General features: G+C 45.8%; 2 protein-coding genes across 2 annotated transcripts; one reads left to right on the top strand and one right to left on the bottom strand.

The window, feature by feature from the left end:
• Nucleotides 1–5,252: 5,252 nt before the first annotated feature.
• mat2ab (methionine adenosyltransferase 2Ab) lies at nucleotides 5,253–11,648 on the top strand. Its single transcript, XM_030358852.1, has 9 exons — nucleotides 5,253–5,515; nucleotides 6,592–6,669; nucleotides 8,173–8,295; nucleotides 8,383–8,495; nucleotides 8,610–8,753; nucleotides 8,913–9,131; nucleotides 9,220–9,402; nucleotides 9,503–9,636; nucleotides 9,968–11,648. Exons 1-9 carry the CDS (start codon nucleotides 5,422–5,424, stop codon nucleotides 10,068–10,070), a joined length of 1,191 nt encoding a protein of 396 aa, XP_030214712.1. The 5' UTR covers nucleotides 5,253–5,421; the 3' UTR covers nucleotides 10,071–11,648.
• An 11,469-nt stretch (nucleotides 11,649–23,117) lies between these two features.
• On the bottom strand, nucleotides 23,118–25,154 carry c6h2orf68 (chromosome 6 C2orf68 homolog). Its single transcript, XM_030358195.1, has 4 exons — nucleotides 24,941–25,154; nucleotides 24,227–24,339; nucleotides 23,996–24,141; nucleotides 23,118–23,905 (listed from the first exon to the last, which is right to left on the bottom strand). Exons 1-4 carry the CDS (start codon nucleotides 25,045–25,047, stop codon nucleotides 23,783–23,785), a joined length of 489 nt encoding a protein of 162 aa, XP_030214055.1. The 5' UTR covers nucleotides 25,048–25,154; the 3' UTR covers nucleotides 23,118–23,782.
• Between the last annotated feature and the right edge of the window lie 204 nt (nucleotides 25,155–25,358).

The raw sequence follows: 25,358 nt of genomic DNA, 5'->3' as shown, positions 1-25,358 counted from the left end.
ATAACCAGGGGTCGTACCGGCGGCGTCAATTCAACAAACAAATCATGTAACCTTGGACATTACGAGACAAACCCAGACGTTACATGTGCCTACATATAGTGCACTGACAATGCAAATGAAAGTTTATATTACTTTTACTAAAAAAAATGGATCTTATGGTCGTGGCATTTCCATCACACTCATACAACACAGCCTTTCTGCAGAACCTCAAGGAACAGTTCTGCTGTGCCTGTTGGGACTGGGCTTAATGCTAACCTGCTTTCATACATTTTGGCAAACCTTTGTGTCTTGGAATGGGGGAGAAAATTCCCTGAAATACCTGAACTGAATCCATCCAGTGGCGTCACTAGGCTGTTTCATTCGGGGCTAAAGCCCCATATTTTATTTAATTAGCCCCGATCCTATTAAAAAATATATATCTATCAACTTGCTTTTTTTTTTTTGCTTGCTTTACACTAGAAACAAACATGGGGATTCCAGGGGCATCTAAAAATAAAGTAGCTTAGTCCTTCTAGATAGTCCTTCTGGCAAGAGAATAAATGTTTTAAAAACATATGTATGTATATATAGGTAAAGCATTATGAAAAATTCCCTAACCCTTCCCATAGACATTTGTCCGATGGAACCAGGAGCCTCGGAGGCGGGACTTATTCTTCAGAGGTCTATAGTCTAATAGAAACCAGCCGACAGGTGTTCTACTCAATAGAGAATTGAGGACGATCTCATTCTTTAAGTTAAATTACAAGCTGTTCATATACTGCCAGTTTCACTGCGATGCAAGTACAAATTATACACTTAGTTCCTTTATATTAAATAATGGTTCAAGCTGACTGTTGCCTGCATTGGAAAATATTATATTTAGCTTTGTTATTATTGGATGGATTATCAGCCACCCTGTAGCTGCTCTTTTCCCCTGGCTTGAACTGAAAGACAGTCAGGAGACCAATGTCAGGCTCAACAAGTGGAGCGGGTGGCCAGGGACAGATAGAAGGCCATCAGGACAACTAGATAAATAAAGGGTGCAGGCTACTTTGAAACGGCTCCATTGTTCAGTTAAACCGCGTTTGAGAGGATTAGAAACTGATCCAGGGGCGTTTCTAGGTTTTTAAAATATCCGGCGCTTAGCCCAGACGGAAAGGGAAAACTGTTGGTGGCGAAGAATTAAAAGCTGCTCACGTTTTGAACTACACACTTTTTCCATCTAGATTCCACTTGACATTTGGATTGTCGGTGCCGTTAAAGTAGTTAACTATTATGAAGAAGTATTAACGGCACAGATGGAAAAAATGTGTAGTTCAAAACGTTCCCTAAAAAATTCCCTAACCCTTCCCATAGACACTTGACCGATGGTACCGGAGCCTCGGAGGTGGGACTTATTCTTCAGAGGTCTATTGAGTAGACCACCTGGGGTCTGGTTTCTATTATAGACTATTGAGTAGACCACCTGGGGTCTGGTTTCTATTATAGACTATTGAGTAGACCACCTGGAGTCTGGTTTCTATTATAGACTATTGAGTAGACCACCTGGAGTCTGGTTTCTATTATAGACTATTGAGTAGACCACCTGGGGTCTGGTTTATATTATAGACTATTGAGTAGACCACCTGGAGTCTGGTTTCTATTATAGACTATTGAGTAGACCACCTGGGGTCTGGTTTCTATTATACACTCTATTGACTAGACCACCTGGGGCCTTGTTTCTATTATAGACTATTGAGTAGACCACCTGGGGTCTGGTTTCTATTATACACTCTATTGACTAGACCACCTGGGGTCTGGTTTCTATTATACACTCTATTGAGTAGACCACCTGGGGTCTTGTTTCTATTATAGACTATTGAGTAGGCCATCTGGGGTCTGGTTTCTATTATACACTCTATTGAGTAGACCACCTGGGTACCTTTAACCTGTGTGCTTATCTTATGTAATATTGTAACATATCTATGGGGCATCAGGATAGTTTGGAATGTACCAAGTTGGATCATGCAGGCAGGGGCAGGGGGCAACCGCTTGGGGACCTTGCATCATACTGCTCCTCACTCAATGTGCTCCCCTTGCAGATTAATGTGCCCCTATGAGTGATGCAATCCTCCGTAGTTATTTGTCACACAAAAGGCTACGTCCTGATTTATTTAACAGGATGCTGGAGGGAAAGTTAGAATTAAATAACATAACATTTAATACGCCCAGCCCAGTGTGGTTTGGTAATATTCTTTGTTGACAATGAAGTGTGTTTGATGATGCAATCCAGTGCCTGATTGAGACAGAAGCACGTTCCCCTCTACCTATATGCTCATCACACTCCTCATCCAATAGGGAACCCCGCTTAGGTGAACATAATGTGGATGCAAACTATTGACTAAATTCAAAGAAGAAGATAAGATGTAATTAGATCATATTTTAACTTTGCTCCCGTTGAGTAGACAAACCCAGCCAGAAGCTCTTCATTCTGTTTTTAAAGCATATCTTTTTAGCCTGAGGGGTGAAAACGAGATAGCGGTTCTCTGAGTGCAGTGAAATCAGGTTTTGTGGTACATCGTGAGGCTGTGTTTCTACTCACATTAATCCTGTCTCCAGGTGTACCCATGGGTTTCTGGGAAAGTACTGTACACACACAAAAACACACACACACACACACACGATGATCATTGACACACAGATCATGCCATTTTAGCGAAACAGTACCCAGATGATTTCGTGTTTCCTCTGTCAAACATTCATCCTATGTTGGAATATATTTCTGCTTGCTTGTGCACATTAAACTAAAGATGTTGTAGTTGTTCAATATGAGAGGGAGATAATTAATGGTGTGTACATCATGACGTCACAGACTGCCTCCATCTTAGAGGCAGAGGGGAATGGTAATTGTTTAGATTTTAATTGTGAAATTATGTATCCATCCTGCCACAGCGCTCCTCATGTGAGCAGCCTAACAAGGATGTACGTTGATTCAGGCGCTATAGAAGCATGTTCCTCCTGAGACTCTATAGGGAGGACCTTCAAAAAGTCCCACCATACAACATGTGATGCACCAGCTGAGGGTTGTAGGGGAACGAGTCGGCTCTGTAGATGAACCAGGGGCTGGTGGACAGTCAGTCAAAGGATGGTTTGACAGTCAACCAGGGGCTGGTGATCTGTCAGTTAGAGGCCGGCTGGACAGTCAGGGGGTTGGTGGACAGTCAGTCAGGGGCTTGGTGGACAGTCGGCCAGGGGCTGGTGGTCTGTCAGTTTGAGGCCGGCTGGACAGTCAGGGGCTGGGTGGACAGTCATTCAGGGGCTGGGGGGACAGTCAGTCAGAGGCTGGGTGGACAGACAGTCAGAGGCTGGGTGGACAGACAGTCAGTCAGAGGCCGGGTGGACGGTGCCATGCCGTAATTCCGACGCCTCATTGTTCCGACGTCTCAATGGTCCGAAATATTTCCCATTAGATCGACATGCCACTATTTCGACGGTTCAATGTTCCGAAAACGGAACCCATTGGTCCGAAGGTCCGTTTGTCCGACTTTTCAAAAAGGAGGCTCATTAGGCCGACGGTTCAATATGCCGAATAGGCCTGCTACATATAAAGAGTTTTATACCTCGCTCACGCTCTCGCTCTTTCGCCCTCTCTCTCCAAAATACAACATAGGCCTACATATCACGTTCACGATGAATATTGGAGAGCAAAGTGACAACGCTTCACTTCATTTCGACACAGTGTTTCAGCCCCATGGACAGAGAGCGTAGGTCTAATTCTCAACACACACACACACACATACTTGACTAAGTACACGGTATGAGGTATAAGTTGGACTAAATCAATACCAGCGAAATTATTTAGGCTAAAAGCCCACTGTAAACACAGTAAACAACACATATAGGCCCACACACAGCTACTAAAGATAACATTTGTATTTGTTTTTCACTCACCGTTTGACTTCTTTACAGGAAAAGTATTAATAAGGGTGCACTCACACTAGGCCATCTGGCCGTGGCCGTTTTCACACCTAACCGTGCTCAAATCTACCAGTGGGAGTGTGGCCAGTCTGGCCAGGCCAGGCCAATTTGGCCACTTGGGAGAGGTGTGCTGCTACGGCCCGGGCCGCTACGGTACAGACGCTAATGAGCCGACACGCGCACACGCACGGCTACGCAACCTCAGCTGGATGACGTATAGTCCATGCGACGACCACGGACATAATAAAGGCGACGAGCCTTCTTTCCCATTAAACGGTAAACATATATCCAAATAAGCAACAGACTCAGCAAAGTGCGAACTGTGTTCTCTGTGTTGTTTCCATTGTTGTTAGAACTCTGACTGGCGGCAGACTTTATTATGGTCCATGCAGCGGACGCTCGGTGATGACGTGTTACTTACGACGTGATGACGTATGTACAAGAGCCTACCGTGGCCAGGCCACAGTTGCGACGGCCAACGGCCACGGCCAGATGGCCTAGTGTGAGTGCAGGCCAGAGAACAATGGGGCCATTTGAGCACGGTTAGGTGTGAAAACGGCCAACGGCCACGGCCAGATGGCCTAGTGTGAGTGCACCAGCCTTGTATAACGTGCGCTTCATAAATTCACCTCTTGTGCCCGTTCAAGCCCACAGCAACAGTCTGGCTTGGTGAAGTGCACTGCTGGAACTTAGCCTACATCGTCTTTTATCTTTGGTTTCATAATCACACACATGTGGAATTGTGCCTTGGCCTATTCGGCATTTTGAAAAGTCGGACAAACGGACCTTGTCCTCAAACCTTTTTGTTTGAGGACAAACTGGCATTTCATTGTTGTTTCCGACACTTGTTTTGAATAATCGACTATTCGGAACAAAGTAGACATCTTTGCAAAGTTATTCAAAATTGTGTCATCCCCCACACGAACAGAGATAGAGTAAAATATATATCGCTGTATCCCTTTGAAAGCTACTCAGTATATCGCAGAACAAAGACACAACTACCACTCAACTCATATCACACTGAACGGGCAGAAAACCCCCGATAATAACACGAATAGGACGACATTCGGCTCTTTAATGGTGAGCTGAGCCCAGTGGTGGTGATTCACTGGGCAACATTGTCAACAGCCCAGAACTCAGAAGGTCCCTGAGTTAAGTATGGGGTGTTACACACAGATAGGACGATGAACAGGTTCACTTAGCACACGCAGCATCAGTAACTGTTTTGGAGGGCACATGGGCTCACTCAGATCAGCCTGGCTGTACGCATATGCCACCCCCCTTCGTGTGTCTAATGGTATCGCCCCGGCGTGACGTCAGACTGGGTGGATAAATACCCATCGCGCTGCGCCATGAGGCTGCTGTATATGCGTCTTTGCACGGTGATAGGTCGGTTCCAGAAGGACAGGACATCCCCATAGCGCACTTTCCCCCCAATATTCACGCGTTATATACCATTAGTACGGTTCGGGACATCAGTAAGCGATGATGAACGGTCAGATGAACGGGTTCCACAACTCCCTGATCGAGGAGGACTGCTTCTTGTTCACCTCGGAGTCGGTCGGAGAAGGACATCCCGGTAAGTCCTGTCAGACAGACCTCTCTGTTGGTCCAACTCCTCCAGATCGCCGATGTTTCATTCAAGGAGATCTTAATCAAAGTTTATTATGGTCATTTCTGAACAGCGACGCTCTTTTTTCGAGTTTAAATAAATAAATCATTCAATCAATCTTAACGTGTTGGATCAGGCGCTCTGAGCTACCATTAGCGCGTGGAGCTAACGCACCCGCCGCGCGCTCCCGTCCCGGGGTATGGGGGTCCTAACGGCGAGGCTACCGGAAATGTTCTTATAACGCATGTCTTTTGTGTCGTTATGAACAGAAGTGTTTAATACGTGATGCGGGGGCACTGTAAGCCATGTGTACGCTGGTCCAGAAACGCCCCGCGGACCACATGGCTTCTATAAGACCGGCGGACTCGAATAATAAAACTGCGTTATCATAATCCTTAACATGTACGCGGTGTCAATGCGGAAATGCATGCTTGCTTTGACTCGGACCGCTATTTGTGTGTCAATTGGATAACCATGGGATCCGTTGTTATATAGCTTCGGCACACGTGAGTCTGATGAAATGGCGACTGCAGGATCTCGGGCCCTCCCACCAGGCGTGCTCAGGGGCCCCTCCCACCCGGCGTACTCGCGGGCTAAACCCCTTACGCAATGATTGACGTTCGTTCCTGCGCTCTGAAATTAATTATCTTGGATAACTTGGTACTAGAAAATTGGCTGTTTAGAGATGTCCGTGTTCACGGTAGGGTTATGCAGCGAGTCTGAGGAGTTATCTGGTAATAAATGTAGTTCTACATCAAATGGCCATAGTTGCACTTTTTTCATCTCTTGCGGGACGCAGAGGCAGCCACTCCTTACCCAAGACTCTAGAATTGCTGTCAGAGCAGCTAAGTCCAGAAGATCTGACTTCTTGGTCCTCTGATATGTTCTCCGGTTCTTTCTGCTGACAGTGAAAACAGAGCGGACAGAATATGGATGAGCTTGGATGTTGAGTTTGTCAGGAAGAATATGACCATGGCAACCAGTTATCTCGACATTGTTTATTTGGTTACCAGTAACACTAACCCTGTCTCTATATTTTCCAGACAAAATCTGTGATCAGATCAGTGATGCAGTCCTAGATGCTCATCTCAAGCAAGACCCAGATGCCAAAGTCGCTTGTGGTAAGTAGGGATTCACTGATGCTGATATCTTATCCAAATTATGTGCTACATAACATTATTACTCCGTTAAAGGTTGGGTATGGGATTTGCGAAACGGCAGCAGATTTTGAAAATAAACAATTCAAATGGTCCTACCCCCTCTCCTTCAACGCTGACTCTTACTCCACCCATTCCAAGTACATGGACGCGCAATCATGCACGAGTGAACACAGATGCGCGAGAGCGAGCCATTAGCTAGTTAGCTAGCTCCAGTAGCTACCGCAGGATAACAACAAACAGAAGCTTGCTCTGGGTCACGAGCTTTGAGTACGTGCACGAACGGGTTGCGCGGGGGAGGGGGGAGTGCAGTGAGACCGTTTGATTGACGTACTTACTGTCCAATGCAACTCGGTGGCTCTGGAAGTCATTGGCTGGAGTTTTTCGAGCCCTGCCCGTTCCACAGATGATTGACTTGTTTAATTTTCATTTCAGTACTTCTTACTCAGTGGCTGTAAGTGGGTTATGATAAGGATTTCAAGTAATTTTGCAAAAATGGCCAAAAAAGCGAATTCCATACCCAACCTATACGATTTTATGCTCTTATGAAGAAATGCTCCTATAAGCACCCAATATGTCAATGCAAGTGTCAATGTTCCCCACACTCCCCACACACTGCAGAGAACAGCAGAGAACAGTTTGGCAATCTGCCTTAAATGTTCAGCATAAATGCAAGGGGAGGGAGAGGGAGATGGGAGTCACTGTCGGTCATTCTAGACCCTTCTCTTCAATCACCCACACCTGTCACCCCGTCTGAGCGGATCACCGGGCCTGGGAGGGGCATACTTGTATTTCTAGTTCATTATGACCTTTCATCCTGCAGAAATCTCAGTGCTACATTCCTAATCAACGCATGAATATGATGATCAGGGTTTTAGTCGAGCAAAGTGAATCTTTTCGAAAAATCATAATAAAAACAATGCACGTTATGCTCTACTTTACATGCATGCCTGAATATAACGCGAGTAGAAGGTAGTCCGAAGGTCCGAATCCAGCTGTGTTACGGCAGTGCTTCAGTCTTGAAAGCGCGTCTCACCAGACGAGCTACGAGCGATGCTGGGTTCTGTTACGTGTTCAGTGTAACGGATGGCGTGTGACGTCATGCACGCACCCTTGGAACGATGAAATGCATTTGTCCTCATTTCTCCCCCCCTCCCCGCCTGATATCTAAAAGGAACACGCTGTCCGACCAATGAGAACAAGTGAATATCGCCTGACCTGAACTAGACAGCCCTACTGATGATTAAGCGCTTGTGTTGCAAAAAAGTTTTTAACAGTATTACAGTATTATCAGTAATCTTTTAAAGTCGACCTCGGATGTGTTTTGACTGACGAGTCTATGTGCTCGGACCGTGACCTCGACCGGTGTGCATGTTGTACAACTATTTGCAAGTTGCTTTCCTTGAGGCGTCAGTGACTCAAACATTGATTATTCTGGCTGTAAACTTTCATCCTCATCACCATTAGAAACGGTTGCCAAGACGGGGATGATCCTGCTGGCGGGGGAGGTGACTTCACGGGCCACCGTAGACTACCAAAAGGTGGTGCGGGACACCATCCGCCACATCGGATACGACGATTCCTCCAAGGGTGCAGCACTTGACTACGTCTATTTTTTTCTCAGTCATTTTCTGTATAGGTTTCCTTTATTTTAAATGTCTCTGTGCCCACTCAAAGGCTTCGACTACAAGACCTGCAATGTTCTGGTGGCGTTGGAGCAGCAGTCTCCGGACATTGCCCAGGGGGTTCACATCGACCGCAATGAGGAGGACATCGGCGCAGGGGACCAGGTGGGTCCCGGGCTCAGCGGCAGCGGGGTTATGGGCGGCCGGTGGCTATGGGGCTCCGCAGCAGCGGGGTTATAGGCTGGTTATCCGAAACCGACGCTCTCGTTCTCTGTGCAGGGGCTGATGTTTGGCTACGCCACGGACGAGACGGAGGAGTGCATGCCCCTCACCATCGTCCTGGCCCACAAGCTCAACGCCAAGCTGGCCGAGCTGAGGCGCGACGGGACCCTGCCCTGGCTCCGGCCCGATTCCAAGACCCAGGTGAGGACGGAGGAGGTCTCTGTCTATTTAGGACCGTCGCTGCAAGGGATGGCATGCATAGGGCTAAATAAAGCGGGTATCAACTACAGCCTTGAAACACAATGTGACCCGGGTTCAGCGATGAGCAGAATGCAGCGTGTCTAACGCGTCCGTCTTCAGGTGACGGTCCAGTACCGGCAGGACCGGGGCGCCATGCTCCCGGTGCGCGTGCACACAGTGGTGGTCTCCGTGCAGCACGACGAGGACATCTACCTGGACGAGATGAGGGAAGCCCTTAAGGAGAAGGTGGTCAAGGCAGTGGTTCCCTGCAAATACCTGGACGACGACACCATTTACCACCTGCAGCCCAGCGGCCGCTTCGTCATCGGGGGCCCGCAGGTAAACTCGCTTACTCGTGTTGGTGGGAATGAATCCATGATGGAATGGTAAGGTTGAATGGTTTGATCACCGGTTCCTTTTTATTCAGGGTGACGCCGGCCTGACGGGCCGTAAGATCATCGTGGACACCTATGGGGGCTGGGGGGCCCACGGCGGGGGGGCCTTCTCTGGAAAGGACTACACCAAGGTGGACCGCTCGGCAGCGTATGCGGCCCGATGGGTGGCCAAGTCCCTGGTCAAGGCGGAGCTCTGTCGCAGAGTCCTGGTGCAGGTAGTCCTCCGCCTCCTCACCTTGTCTTGACCTTCATGTTGTGATTCTGAGAGCGTCCCCCTAATGCTTGTGACATGGTCTGTCCCGCTGGCTTGATCAGGTTGCCTATGCCATCGGAGTGGCCCATCCCCTCTCCATCTCCATCTTCCACTACGGGACATCCAAAAAGAGCGAGCGAGAGCTGCTCGACGTGGTGAAGAAGAACTTTGACCTGCGGCCTGGGGTCATCGTCAGGTAATTCACTCCTCCTGGAGACACGGGGTGCCTTGCGTCTACCTCCTGAGATCTCCCTCGCACATGCATTGATGAATAGGATCTGGTTAAAGAATAGATCAAAGGTTGGGTTTTAGGAGTGGAAGTTACATGCCAGGGGTGTCTGAGGGTTTCCTTTTTATTTGGCATTTTATTTATTTTTTAAGTAAAAGATTGAATGCAAGGTTTTGGCTTCCATCTGCAAGTGGAAATCAGCACGTTGGTAAGTGTCCCATTGGGTGCGTGAGTGGATTGAGTGTGTGCACGCACGCTGGTGCTGACTGCTGCTAAATGTGTTGGTTATGTATTCCAGGGAGCTGGATCTGAAGAAGCCCATGTATCAGAGGACCGCAGCCTATGGCCACTTTGGCCGAGACTCCTTCCCATGGGAGGTTCCAAAAAAACTAAAATACTAAACCGTGTCAAGCTTTTCCCCCCAGGCTTGTTGGTGTATACTACAGAGAAGCCTCCAAGACCCAGGGGGACAGGCCCTCACTTCATTATGGCAGCATTAGCCTCCTCCCTCACGCTTTCCGCTCTTGTTTAGTTCTTCTCGGTCTTCTTCTCTTTAGCTGTCGGTACTGTCGCTCTTGACCCTAGGAGATGTGCGTCAGTAATGTCAGAACAGTTGCAGATGAAACATGCAGTGCATCGCTGCTCCCCTCCCACTGCACACTCCCCACTCCCCACTCCCAAGCCTCCCAGTTAAACGCTCCTTCGAAGAAGAGGGGCCACAGTGTTGGCATCCAGTAGTTGAGGCGGTCTTCCCCTGCATAGCGTCTGTCCCTTGTGGTGGATTCTATGTACGTACCTCCTTTCGGTATTTATATTGGTTTTAAACTGGTGCTACTCGTGTAAGGGGTACTATGGGCATCTCAACTTGGCTTACCTTAAAGTTGAGATGCCGTGCATAGTCTTTATGAGCATTCCTCCTGGCAGTTATTTTATCTTGGCTGTTCAGCCCCCCCCCCCCCCCCCCCCCCCGACCTCTCACATCGTGGAGGATGCCTGAAGAGCACCATGGAAGTAAGGCTGGCTCCGGTTTTTGTTAATTTAATGACAACGGGAACTATGCTATGCATTGTTGAGCACAGGAGGCCTCGGTTGCTGAGCTCCTAGCGAGCGTCGCCGCAGACGCCCCATCGAGACCACTGCGGTTTTCTGATGTAATACAGAAAAATCAGAAGCTGCTATGCCACTGCTGTGGTCTGATGGAGGCATTTGCTCTACTTGATTTGGTGAGGAAACTAGTAAATCAGATGCATTATCCTTGACACGACTTTTTATAAAAAAGTTGTTACAACTCCCAAGTTTGCAAGGGCATTGATTTATATATTTTCTTCCTTGCACATATCGGTGGTTGGCGTTCCTCTGCAGAAGCCCGTCTCATCCACCACCTAGTGTTTAGTATTTATTTAGGGTCTGGAGCTTGGTGTGGATACAGAGAAGCCAAGCTCTCAGATGGTAGCTTTTAAACAATCAAGGATCAATTATCTGCTGTTGTCACGACAACTTTTAAACTCAAACGTAGTGGTTCCAAAGTGTCCTACAGAAAGCTTTGGTATGCCACCGTCTACATGTACGGGTGGGGGGGGGACCGGATCATTTTGATATTTGTGCAGGTTTTTTATTTTTGAAGGAGTCACACAAAAGGCCTGTAGGTTATTACTGGCCCCTCTCGGATCTGCTCTGTGATTGGCTAACATTTGGCTGGTGTTGTACAGAGAAACCAGCCTTGTTTACACAGCCCTCACTCATGCAGGAAGGTGGTTTTAGTGTTTTGGCTTGAACCATTCAGAGATCGTCCCATTGGCTACAGCAAGTGCACGAGTGCCTTTTCTATTTCCTCTATCCCCTCCATTTGCTGAACCTCTTATCAACATGCGTCCGACTCAGAGGAGCAGGTAGCTTAACCTTACAATGTGCTTCATGTCTAGAGATTTGCGTACAGTCCATTATGTCCTGTATGTAATAAACTGCTACTTTCATTTCAATCGTTTTGACCTTTTATTTCATAAAGCATTGCTACATCATAACAATTTGGGGTGTTTGGATAATGTCCTTTCAGTTCCTAAACAACTGGGAAAATGTAGGCTGTTAAAACATTAGGTATTTAGGAAACTAGTTCCATAGATGTACATAGCTCTGAACATTGATGTATTTTTCAATCATAATTTATATCTATGACGGCACATATGGCTATAAGTAATTGTAACAGATATTGTGAATCTCATCTCCAGCAGGTCTATAATGACTGGGGTCATGGACGGACCACTCCCCCCTCCCCCACTACCAACTGTTATAATGACCAGCAGGGTTAGGGTTGACCTTTTTTCTTTTTGGGCTGGAGCACTTCAGCCAATGAGCTCATGGGGCCAGTGGCCCTGACACCCCCCACCACCTGCCTGGGATCATGCCTCATGCGCCTCATGGCCATTTTCACTGAAGGAATTTAACCATTCATTGGAAATTGGTTATTGGAGACTAAACTAATTAGGGAACATGACTCCCATCTGTGGAGGAAGTCAGTGAAACAAAGGCTAATATTAATCTTTCGCCTTAGAATGTGGTTAGTATGGTAAATCACTAATTAAGGACCTACAGCATGTTCCACCTGCTGATATGATTGAGAAACACAAGGTCTGAACTAAACCAGGAGGATTGAGTCTCTTGAGGCCCTGAGGAAGTATGCAGCACAATAATAAAGTAACATTACAGCCAATACAGCTGCACCCAGATTAAACATGAGCAAGCAAATATGAACCATGGATTTATGGTCCTGGTTTGTTATTCCTGCTCATAACTTCTGTCATGTGCGTTCTGTAAAAATAGAACAGTCCAAGATTTCTGGAGATCCTGCTATTCCTTATTTCCATGTCCTACCTTTTCCAGGAGTTCCCCTCCGGGGTGCGTCAAAGGAGATCAATTCTCCCTCGAAAGGCTAATCTTAACAGTTCACAGAACTGAAAACCAAACCTTCTGAATGATGGCAATGAGCAGCTGTTGAGTATATGGTATTCATTCTTAAACCTTCATTCAAGGGTGGATCTGGCAATGCGATCATGAGGTCATCCTAATTATCTGTTTTATAGTCTCTAAATAGTGGCTTTACTTGTGTAAAATCATCAAAAGGTGAAGCCTGACACAACTTTCACTAGACCAGCTGTCCATATTCTCCCCACCAGTTGTCTCTGGACAACTATATTTAGGCCTTGTGATGGTGGCGGGTTATCTTGGGTTGCAACTCCCATCTCCAAAGCCTTGAATGGGCACGCTCATTCACAAGTTTCTCCTTCGTGGTCGGGGTTCATCTCTTTAAATGGCACTGGTGGTCTACTTATGTCTGAAGAATCGGCCGACACCATACAGCATGGGCTGTAGGAACCCTGACAATAGGAGGATGGCTGCTGTTGTGTTCTGTTAGTGATGGGATAAATTGTTCTAAGAAGTGATCTTTTTCACCATGCCTGTGTAGGCTAATGTAATAGGTGTCAAGCTAAATTCCCGGGACAAACTAAGAGAGTTGTGCATCAGACTAAACAAAGTGGTGTAGAAGATAAGGTGATGAGGATTGTCCCTGGGGAACTGAAAAGTCTACAAGGTCACTCCAGTTGAATAAGGGTGATGAGGCACAGTAACAACTTATGCTTTTGATATATAAATAATGGAAGCAAATGTTTTTCGCTTTCCTCCCACCAAAGCCTGACAATGTTTTGACCTACTTCCCTGAAAGAACCGGAAAATTACTTTTTGTAATGTAGTCAATAACCCTAGGATATCAGAAATGTGTACAATAAAAAGACAATGCATAGTCAAAACAAACCATTTTCTGTTAATTTTTGATTGACGCGTTAAATAAGTTGGGACATGCCCCCTGGGACCGCGCTTGGGTTGAGTAACTTTTTTAAAACTGAATTAATAAAGTGCAGAGTAGTATGGTGGTCCAGTAGCCCCTTCAAGACTCCTTTATACCATGAATTACAGTACATAACAAAACGTGAATAATGGAAGGAGAAAGGAGTGATTATCTGGAGAGCCGCCAAATGGGGACCATGTTGCTGATGGGAATGTGCAGGCACGCTTCCTGTATTACTGCTCATAAAATAACTAATGCTCTATCTGATGAGTGCAGACAATGCAGGAGTGGGAGGAGACCAGGCCATTAACCGCTAACGTTAATTTAGGCCAAATTCGGTTTAGTTCGTTGTCTACTGTGAATACTGATGTATCCCATTCCCTATGCTATCCGAATAGTAATCAGGCTGAGAACTTGCACAGGACGTTTGTCTGGATGGTTGCACACAATCAAACACCCCCGGGATATGTCAGAAAGCCTTTTAGCCCCTGCTACTGACATCTGTCTGTTAGAAGACTAACGGAGAACAGGTGGGACTGTGCCCAGGGGCGTGGAGCTCTGGGCCACTCAAACCAACTGGGGAGGGTGTCTGGGGTCTGGGCCACTGGGACCACATGGTGGGGGGGTCTGGGCCACTGGGACTACATGGTGGGGGGGTCTGGGCCACTGGGACCACATGGTGGGGGGGTCTGGGACCACATGGTGGGGGGGTCTGGGCCACTGGGACTACATGGTGGGGGGGTCTGGGCCACTGGGACTACATGGTGGGGGGGTCTGGGCCACTGGGACCACATGGTGGGGGGGTCTGGGCCACTGGGACCACATGGTGGGGGGGTCTGGGCCACTGGGACTACATGGTGGGGGGGTCTGGGCCACTGGGACTACATGGTGGGGGGGTCTGGGCCACTGGGACCACATGGTGGGGGGGTCTGGGCCGCATTGTTGTCGATGTGGATGTGTCCACACAGAATGTGTTCTGGGTAACACATGGGGTTAGGTTCAAGCGGGTAACACATAGGGTTAGGTAACATGGGGTTAGGGTAAGGTAAAACATAGGGTAAGGTAACACATGGGGTAAGGGTTAGGTCACACATGGGGTTAGGTAACACATGGGGTAAGGGTTAGGTAACACATGGGATTAGGGTTAGGCAACACATGGGGTTAGGGTTAGGTTCCACCGGAGCATGTCAGCTGGGTAGGGGGCCTTCCGATGATTAGGACAACCCTATGTGATAACATACATGAAGGTAATGCAGCTGACTTGGCTCACAACGCTTCAGCAAAGAACGAACATCTCAGACTGGGTGACAACAGTCGTAGATTGCAACAGAAGCGCAACGAGGACACCTGGTGGGGACAAGGGCGGGAACGCAGAAGGGAAGCCCGTGGAAAGTAGCATCGATCCCTATGCCATTTGGACCATTTGCAGTGGGACCCGCTTTGTCCCTAGTGCAGTGGGGCCCGGATGGACCCTCTTGCAGTGGGGCCTGATGTTATGAGCTATCTATGTGACATGCTTGTTCACGCTTTCCCAGATCATTCAGTTGTAGCGTGGAGTTCACGTCAGCAGATTCGTATCAATTCCACGAACGTAACCGTATTTTGTACGTTTCATCTAAAATGTCCTGTTGTAAATGGCTTGCAGAGTAGGCCTACCACATTAAAGTAACGTACAACCCTAGTGATGGCCTAAATGGACAGGATACCATACCATAGTTAGGTTGACATGAACCATTCATTAGAGAGCCACATTCTTGTGTTTTATAAGAACGTTATCGACAGTTGTTTTTTAAATGAATCGGTTATTGGACTATATGAGGTTTGCAATGCACACAGATAACCATTTGTCTTAAACTAGCCAAAATTCCTATAACGTTTGGTCTACGCGAATGGAAATGATGTAGGCCTACGAGTTTATTTGCATATAGCCAGGGAAATTATCTGATCACAAGTGGTCACGTTCCGAGGCCCCGTGTGCACCGACACACGGTGTCCACGTGTGTCGATCGCCTAAGACGCGCTACCAGATGTGAACCGGGCCGATACCGGTCCCATCAGACCAGCTGAAGGAACACGGCGGGCGGTCCCGTCTCTCCTACCGTCCACGGCTCTGGCGTCATATAGTTTACCAGCTTGCCATGCATATGTCCCAGAAAAAGGTGATAATTGCCATGCGTGGGTAAACATAAACACGTCTTATCTCCCCGTGAAGCTGTGGATCAGTGTCACATGCAGGGGCGGTTCAGGGAGTTGAGGATGCTCGAGCCGCTCGGAGGCTGGACCACCTGGGAACCACATCCATCATAACCCAGTCGTTGTAAGATCACAGAGGACTTAGAGCTAATCTGCGAGGAGGATTTCTTCAGGGAAGGAAGAGAACCTGAACCTTATTTATTTGAGCCAGAATACACGGAAGCGGAACTACAGAGTTGGGACGAGAAGCGGGTCAGAAGCAAGTCCCCAGGAACTGTGCATACTTCCGCCATCCACCAGTGCTCAGCGGCCAAACCTGGTATTGCAGCTGTTTAAGCGGGTTGTGGACGGGTACTGTCACGTTAAAATTGTACCGGGGGCGAAAATTGTACCGGCCTACGTCATCGTTTGTTTACATCCTGACAACCTGACAACCTGCCCGGCAACAGACGATGCGATGCAGAAAACATGTTTCCAAACGACGAAATAACATAATACAGATAGCGGATCGCTATCTGTATTATGATAGATAGCGATAACACTTGTTTTTACTTTATATTTGTATTGTATTTAATTGTTTAATCGAAACAATAAAAAAAATTGCCCGCGAAACGGGCGATCGCGTCAAATCACGTAGGAAGGTTCTTGAACATTCTAGACTATGAAACCTGCTTAAAACACTCAGTTTACTAGCTAAATTCGATTAAACAATTCAATACAATACAAATATAAAGTAAAAACAAGTGTTATCTAGCGATCCGTTATCTGTATTATGTTTCAAGAACCCTCCTACGTCATTTGACGCGATCGCCCGTTTCGCGGGCAAAACATTTGTCCTTTGACGCGATCGCCCGTTTCGCGGGCAATTTTTTTTATTGTTTCGATTAAACAATTAAATACAATACAAATATAAAGTAAAAACAAGTGTTATCGCTATCTATCATAATACAGATAGCGATCCGCTATCTGTATTATGTTATTTCGTCGTTTGGAAACATGTTTTCTGCATCGCGTCGTCTGTTGCCGGGCAGGTTGTCAGGATGTAAACAAACGATGACGTAGGCCGGTACAATTTTCGCCCCCGGTACAATTTTAACGTGACAGTACCTCGATTCAAGGGGCCCAGAAGTAAATATCTCCGTTCACTCCAATACAAGTGGGGAACAGGAATGTGTCTCCGCAAAAAATGTCTAGATATCAATCAAAGGCTCATAATTATCTTTATGCCATGTACTAAAAAGTTTTCTCTTTTCAAAACGCCACCTCAAGCGTTTTATTAGCCGTTTTATGTTATTCTTTTTTGCTGTAGAAGGAGTTTTTTTTTTCCAAAACAGGTTTACCTTTCTCGCCTGTGATTGGCAACTTAGAATTGCTCTCCTCTGATTTGGATCCGGTCGGCTTCCCCCTGGTGCAGATGTCACTCATGCCGACCAACGTAGATTGCTTCTGTTGCACCAAAGCGGCACTCCCGTCGATGCTGGGACCATGTGATGAAGACGAGGCACCGAGGCAACGTTTTGCCTCCAACGATGAGTTCACTGCACTCATCAACCCAGTAGCGGTTGAGACATTTTTTCACTTCACACACATCTTGGGGAAACCCCGCCCTATACCTCCAGGACCAAAGGCACAGTTGTCTATGGTGTGGAGTAGGTACAGGTTATTGGTGGTGCAGTGTGACAGTAGTCAACAACTACATGTAAGCAAAAAACATTCAACATTGTGGAATTAAGTGGCATTTAGCGGAAAGCATTTGGAAGTATTTTTTACTAATAAGCAACATATGAAGCGGGTCCTCTTCCATGGAGGCCGACATGTTGCCATGCATGTTTTTACAGCCCAGAACGGACAAACGGCTGTAGAACAAACGTGATTTTGACTATGAGTTGTAGAAAGGTGTTATCCCTATGGCTATATGACCCATAAATTATTCATTCTTAGTTCCCTCGTTATTCTCGTTATGATGGAGCTGTTGTAAATTATATGTGTCGCGGTTAGATAAGTGGGTGTGCATTCTTTAACACATCCATGTTTTGAGGTAATTTTGTCTTATTTGGTTTGTAACACCGACTGCTATTGAGATTACTTGCATATAACATGGATGTTATAAGACGACGGGAGCGAGAAACGTTAGTAGGCCGATACCTCGAAGATGTCCTACAACATAAGTTACCCTGGGTTCTATTCATTTATTAAACTGTTTTATTTGCAGGCTAGAGCAGTCATATCAACCTAGTGATTAAAACTAATGTAGCTATTCACAAAAGTTATACCTACTGGCACTTCATTCATTGTTGGCTGGTACAGGCCACCATAGTCGTTGAAAAGAGGCAGGGATTCAGTTGGATGCCATCTAAAACCTCACTACTAGCTGCTACTAAATTAAAAAAAACTGAACATTTTTGAAAATACTGACACCTGTAAACCATTTTCCCTTGTGTAAAAAAAAAGTCTGATTTGTTGACCTTTTTATCACGTTTAGTCACACAGACATACAAACAGTATTATATCACATAGAAATACACTGATATTAAAAACAACTACGGTTGTGCAGTGAAATCCATCTTGCCCTTATGACTGGGTCTCTCAAACACTAGAACACCATGCAGATAGTGGATGTTTGACCTGCTGCAGTGGCGTCCTGCTGGCTGCCCTCCCTGAGTGCCTGGTTCCAGTCCAGGATGGCCAGCATGGTTCTGCACTTCATGGACGGGTAGCTGAAATGCAGGTGCTTAGGGCAGTACTTTTAAAGGACTTAGGAAACAGCTCAAGGTCTGAGCAAGACAAATGGAGAACACAATTTGTGAAACCGACCCAAGCATGGAACATACAGCAACCAACCGGCTTATAAATCAAAAGATTTACGGAGCATAGAGTGATGTAGTCCTCATGTATAAATACTAGGGCTGCTCGATTATGGAAAAAAATCATTATCACAAATATTTTCATCAATATTGAAGTCACGATTATTCAAACGATTATTTTTGAGTTTGAAATCATGATGTATTTATTCAGCATGTCTCTCCCAAAAACACTTTGTAACTGGGAACTTTGAAATTTGGCCTTAAAAAAATTAACATAAGGGTAAAAAAGAAAATGTTCAAATCTAAAATAATGTCATTCTATAAAACATAAAAAAAACAAACGATTATATTAGTTTTTTGATCGTTTGACGCTAAAATCGAAATCGAGATCGTAATTCAATTAATAGCCCATCCCTAATAAATACCGTAGTTCCTCAACAGCACCATGTGTTGAAGGTCTGCCAGCAACAGGTTGTGGTGGATGACCCTGGAGGGCCCTGAAGGCCGGGGGTCCTCCTCAAGCCAGCTCTTCCTGCGCTGGGCCACCACAGGCAGCGGCTGATGGTAGCAGCAGGACTCCAACCCCGCCTCCACCCAGCGATGGACCCCACGGATGTGTTAGAGTACGGACCTCCCCCGTCTGATAAGCTCCTGACAGGATGTTACACCACCAACGGAAACTATTTCAGCATTGTTGTAGCATTCAGTATTCTAGCTACACAACAACTATGTAGAATGAACTTACTGTACTTCCTTTATTTAACCTAATATCTCGAACATACAGTTTTAAGTCCAGTATGTCCAAGCGTGTGGGTGTGCGTGTGCGTGTTACCTGTGCGTCTCCCTTCGATGAGCTGCGTCAACACCACATGTGGTTGGACCCACTGGATACAGGGGTACAGCTCCTCATTGCTCTCACGCTTTGAGGCTGTGAGCAGTTTCAACAGCAGCAGAATTGTACTGCCAAAGAAAACAGCAGACTGTACGGTAATATTAAACATATATATGTACTACTGATGTGAATACATCTCTCACCTCAGTGCTGTCTCTAGTAGGCCTTCTAACTGGTGGGCACCGATCAAACCATACCACAATAATGTAATGGAGTACTTGCCTTTAGTGGTCAGCCATGGATCAAAGGCATGCATGATGCCAAGCTCCTTGGTGGGGCCTTCTGTCCCATCCTGCACCTCTAACCCTTCTTCCATTATCTTCCTTAAGGAAACATGTCGGTCTGTGGGGACCAGCTCCACTTTGCTTAGGTCCCCTAGGAGGAGGAAGCAAGATCAGTGATACTCAACACATTACTGACCAGAAGGTTAAACATATACCATATACCAAATTTTAACTTTACTTTTCTTTTTTTTTCTTATGTAGCACTTTGAGATTGTTTGCTCGATATAAAGTGCATTACAAATAAAATTCATTATTATTATTATTATTATTATTACCTTTGAGGTTGGTTTAATGCCTTACCTTCATCAAATCAAAATGGATTATTTCTTTGGTGGCAGCATCCATAAACGCATAGGTTTGGTATCTGCAGGAGTTTCCAGGGCCATCCCACTGCCCGTCCCCACACAGCTCCACCTCTCCACCTGCCAGGTTTTTCCTTCTCAACATCGACACCAGGTTCTTCTCCTGCTCTCTGTAGGCCTCAATTGCTGGCATCAAATAGCACAACTGGATGTCATAGAGGGTTTCTTTCTTGGGCAGCTGCAGCTTCAGGAGTTCTGCCCAATAAGCCACGTATCTGTATGTGGCTCTGGTGAAGAGCATGGAGGCCGTCATGGCCCTCACGCATGTTTTCCGACATGGCCCTCACGTTAGGACACCGCGACCACTCCCCCGAGTGTCCGTTGTAGCATCTCCATTACACCTTTATCTTGCTTAGAATTTTAGTCATGGATTTGTTGGTCACTGGAGTTCTGCATAATGTGACAAGTGTGTAACAGGTCCAGCAACTTGGACTCATTAACGATTCCCTCTACGCTCCTTCCAGCCGGTCTCCAATGGAGAGATGGCTGAAGATTGAGAGCTGGCTGAAGAAGGAGAGCTAAAAGGGCCAACGCTGTAGTCAGGAGGTTCATCTGTTGCATAAGATGAGGAGGTCACATGTAGGCGGCCATTGGGAGGGGTGGAGTCCAGGGGGGGTTTGTGTGAGGGGCTGGTCCTGCCCGGGGTGTGTGAGGAGGAGGAATCCATCTCCGTTTCTCTCTGTGAGTAGTAAAATGAATCATATTCATAAAAGGATATATTTTGTTGTACATCATTATTGTTATAGCACATGCACTACAGAGGCTGTTTTCCACAGGGAAATTAGATGTAATTCCCTAGAGATTTTAGGGATACATACGAAAATGACTACACAGTAAAAAGATGAAATGTTACACACAACCTTCCCCTCCCAGTGAGATGCTGCCCACCGTCTGCTGTGTTGTCGGGGGAGGTGGTGGAGGCAGCAGAGTGTAGCCGGTCCCAGACGTGGAGGTTCTGCTCCAGGTTTTGGTCTGCGCTTGGCTGCTGAGCTGCAGAGTCCGCTGTGGACTGGGGGAAGCTGAGGTTTCCTGGGGGGGTACGCTGGTGGGGTACCCCAGAGTGTGTGTGGGCATCATCCATTTCTGACGGACAGGTCTCCATAGCTGATTTGATTCTGATGGACTCCACTAGTCTCTGCCTGATAACATCAGACATTCAGGGAGATCAAATGTGATTATTACTCATAATAACAAGCAATAAAGGGTATATTGAATGTCAATAAGGGAAGAAATTGTGTACGGCTAGTGAGACATATATTGAGGGGATCAGTGGTTCTCAACCTTTTTTGAGCAACCGCCCCCCTGACCTTACCCTGATCCTCTGGCACCCCCCCCCCCCCCCCAATAAACTAACAACCCCACTCACACTCGTGTTATATTGCTTTAAGTTGTCAGTGCATCGTTTTTTGCGTTGGTCACAAATAGCAATGAATGCCTTCTGAGTTTGGTTTTGGTGCAAAAAATATTAATGAATATTCAAGAGAGAGATAGAGAGAGAGAGAGGAAGAAATGGTTGGATTGAACATTCATTCACCGTGACCGCGTGCGACTCCCGCCATGCCCCGTGAACAAATGAATGAATGGCCAACGCGGACTCCACGAAAACAGATCGCACGCAGTGGCCTAATAAGGCCTATGTATTTTGTATTTGAAATGCAACGGTCTTTTCGTGGAGACTACGCTCAGAGCAGGTGGAACTGAACAAGAGGAAGGAGGAAAACGGGCTATGAAACAAAATTATATATTTTTTTCTTGCTATCGGCCATTTTTGATTGTTTTGCGTTGGTTATTGAACTGTTAACCCGCAAACGTGGGTTATGTTTATCAGCGTTACTATAGAGATCATGACGATAGCTGATGTAACGGGAGTCCGGGCGTGTGCAGGACCGAACCGCGCTGTATTATCACTGTTCCACTGCGCATAGAGTAAAAAGTAGCTGAGACGGTATAGGAGTTAGAAACCAATAAATGAAAATAGGCTATGTACTTCAGGTAGCCTCTTTCTTCACCCAAAAAAAAATATATATATGAAACAGAAAAAAGTCATGCCGCACCCCCATATACCTGGTCAAATCTGCCCGCGCGCGCTTCAAGGAAGGTAACCAATCACAACGGAGTTGGGTTGGCAGGAGGGGGCGGAGAAGGACGAAACCGAGCGTTGACAGAGAATGCTGAAAGCGCCCAGATGAGAGGAAGAGTTTCCCGAAACTCTACATCGTTTTCTGTGTATGGTTTTAAATATGACTATCAATCATTATAACAACGTTTTTAGGTCATAAAAGTCGAAAAAGCATAATAGGTCCCCTTTAAGGATTTTTTATTTTGCAAAAATTTCAATAGCCTCGCCATTATTGACTCTAGATCCCCAGAACTTGTTCCATATAGGGATGGTTTCTATATGGTATTACAACCTTTAGTTTTGAAAAATATAGTGCCCAGTCATAAAATTGAGGAATTTAGCCTGAGACGCCAGGGCCAGGCCTAAGCTCCCCATGTCTGCTAAAATGCAAAACACAAAGGGCCTCACTATCTTACAGGCACTAAGGACATGTGGAAACCTTCAACAGTCTGATGAATAATCTACTGAGTTTATACAGTTCCAAGTCAGTCTTTGGTCAAAATGAACTCCTGGACTAGGCATGGATGAACAGTTGAAGCCCTGTACTGGGCTTGGTGCCTGGAGTTGATGTACTGCTTCACACGGAAAACTAATGGATAAAGCAGCGCTGGAAACAAATAATATCAAGATACTTGGTTTCGTGATATAGTGATACGTTGTGGGCAGGCATCTTCTCCCATTAATTTGTTCAATTAATTGAATACAGAAGGTTTACAATATGGAGTACATGGTTTGTTTCCTGTAGGATGAATGAGCCTTGAATTCAAGTGATTTATCCATATTTTATGCTGTCACGCATAGTTGTAACTTATTCCTGAATACTGTGTTCTCTTTAAAAGGCAATACTTGTTAACTGATTTAAGTCTACCCGGTACAGAGCAATATAAATAAACTGACAGAGCAATATAAATAAACTGACTGATATTCACTCAATACTAACACCAACAGGCAAGTAAAGAAAAATATATCAACAATATTTAATAAATAAGAACGAAGTAGACAATGAAACTCATAGCATCAAATAATAAAGCAACAACCAGATAACATTCACTTACTCCAAAAGGTCTTAAAAAATAAGAGGGAATTATAACTAAATGCACACATGAATAAAGACATGGAGGTTCTTACAGGTGAATGGGTCGTATTTCTATAATCATAGACATTTTCTGTTCCGGAAAGGAGAACCCATCAGGACAAAGTAACTATATCTTAGAAAACAAAGTACACAACAAAATCCAAAGCAAAAAAGCTTCCAAAACTCGCCTGGTCTTTCCCAAAGGTCAACCCCATGACTTCCAGCTCATGGAGCTGAACATGCAGTCTCTCGAAAGGCGGCTCATATTCTGAGGTAACAGTAAACCGATCCACCTCCATCTGTGCTGTATCTAATAAGTGCTCTTAACTTATTAACTAGGAGCCGTCCATACTAAAAATCTCCCCCTCACGGTGAAATCTCCTTCTAGTGCTCAGCCTGCGGCACACTGAACTTCAGTCCACCACGGCCGTCCTTATGTCATTGATGTGACCTACTACAGCCACCAGGAACTTAGAATGTGTGAGTGATTCTCCACTGCTCATTTTCCCTTTGTTAAAAGAAGTACTCTCCTAACTCTTCAATTCAGCGCTTGTCTCGCCTTTTGTCCATTTCTTTTCGAACCCGGAGCCTGAGCGCGGCCCTCATAGCGGGGTCCAGGTCGTTCTTATCCACCACACGCTTCACCACGTCATCTGGTTTATCCTCCTACACACAGAGAGAGACATCAAAGTAAGGCCAACACCTACACAACCCCCATATTAGTAGGCTGCACTGCTAGATGCATGCTGGGCCCACCTTGTGGACGATGAAGGATGTGATGGTGCCACAGTCGTCCTGGTAATCCAGCCAGAACAGTTCGGTTCCTGGGGTCTCCGTCTCTGTGCTGGACCCGCTGTCGTTCCACTCCTCGGTCTCCACACCCCCGCCGGACTCGGATTCATCTAGAGATCCACATATGCCTTGTTAGTAGGATAACATTGTTACTAATAAACTCAAATGAACCAACAAAAAGAGTAGTGTGGGTACCTCTCCTGCGGGGGTTGTAGACCGCAATGTCCGGCCGACGGGGGCGTCTTGGAGGGGCAGCGACCTTTCGCTGGAGTTCCTTGGCGTTTTTCACCTCCTTATCATAACTGTCTCTACAAATCAAATTCAGAAAAGTCATCTAAATGAGATTATTCCTCTTTTAACACCAGCTGTATTGGACAGCTTTATAATATAATGATACAAATAACGTGGAAAAAAACGTCAACAAATCAATAGGGTTCGCGATCAAGGGTTCGCTTGATATTGTCACAGATAGCTAGTGTCCGAATAGTCCGAATGATTATTATTTAGGTTCTCCCAAAATCCTGAAACCATCTCCTTAATCGATCAGAAGACTAGAGACGCATCTCATTAACCAATCAGAAGACGATAGACTCATTAATCGATCAAAAGACTAGAGACTCTTCAATCGATCGGAAGACTAGAGACTCATTAATCTATCAGAAGACTAGATACTCATTAATCGATCAGAAGTATAGAGAGCGTCGAATGAATCGATTAGAAAGTATCTTGATCTGAAGACTAGACTCAACTCATGAATCGATCTGAAGACTAGAGACTCGTCTCATGAGTCGATCAGAAGACGAGAGACTCGTCTCATGAATCCAAAAGAAGACTAGCGATTCTCATTAATCGATCAGGAGACGAGAGACTCTCAATAATCACCTTGAGACCAGTAACGAACAGAATTACCTCGCAATCTGATTCCGCCGAATATGGTGGAGGAAACCATGGCTCATATCTAGACGACCCCCACGCTTGCTCAAATCATGCGGATCTTCGTCCCTGATAATGTCCATTCTGAACAAATTATACAATATTCCAAAGTAGCTGTAATAATTCTATTTACCTAAACAATAACTACCAAGACCGTACCCTCATACAAAGATTTAAAATAGTATAATGCTGTCCAATGATATTGCTTCCAGAGTTGATAAATAACTTAATTTAAAATAAAGAAACCCATAATGTTTTTATGGGCTGAACATCAAGCATAAACGTCAATAATAATTCATGATTACACGGTTGTCATACCTACAATCTAGAACATCATTGAGTAGATACGAATTAAAGGATATATTGGGCCTCTCTTTAAACTCCGGTATAGCTT

Source organism: Gadus morhua, chromosome 6 (assembly GCF_902167405.1).
Source record: "Gadus morhua chromosome 6, gadMor3.0, whole genome shotgun sequence".
NCBI lineage: Eukaryota > Metazoa > Chordata > Actinopteri > Gadiformes > Gadidae > Gadus > Gadus morhua.
This window is presented reverse-complemented; position numbering and strand designations above follow the sequence as displayed.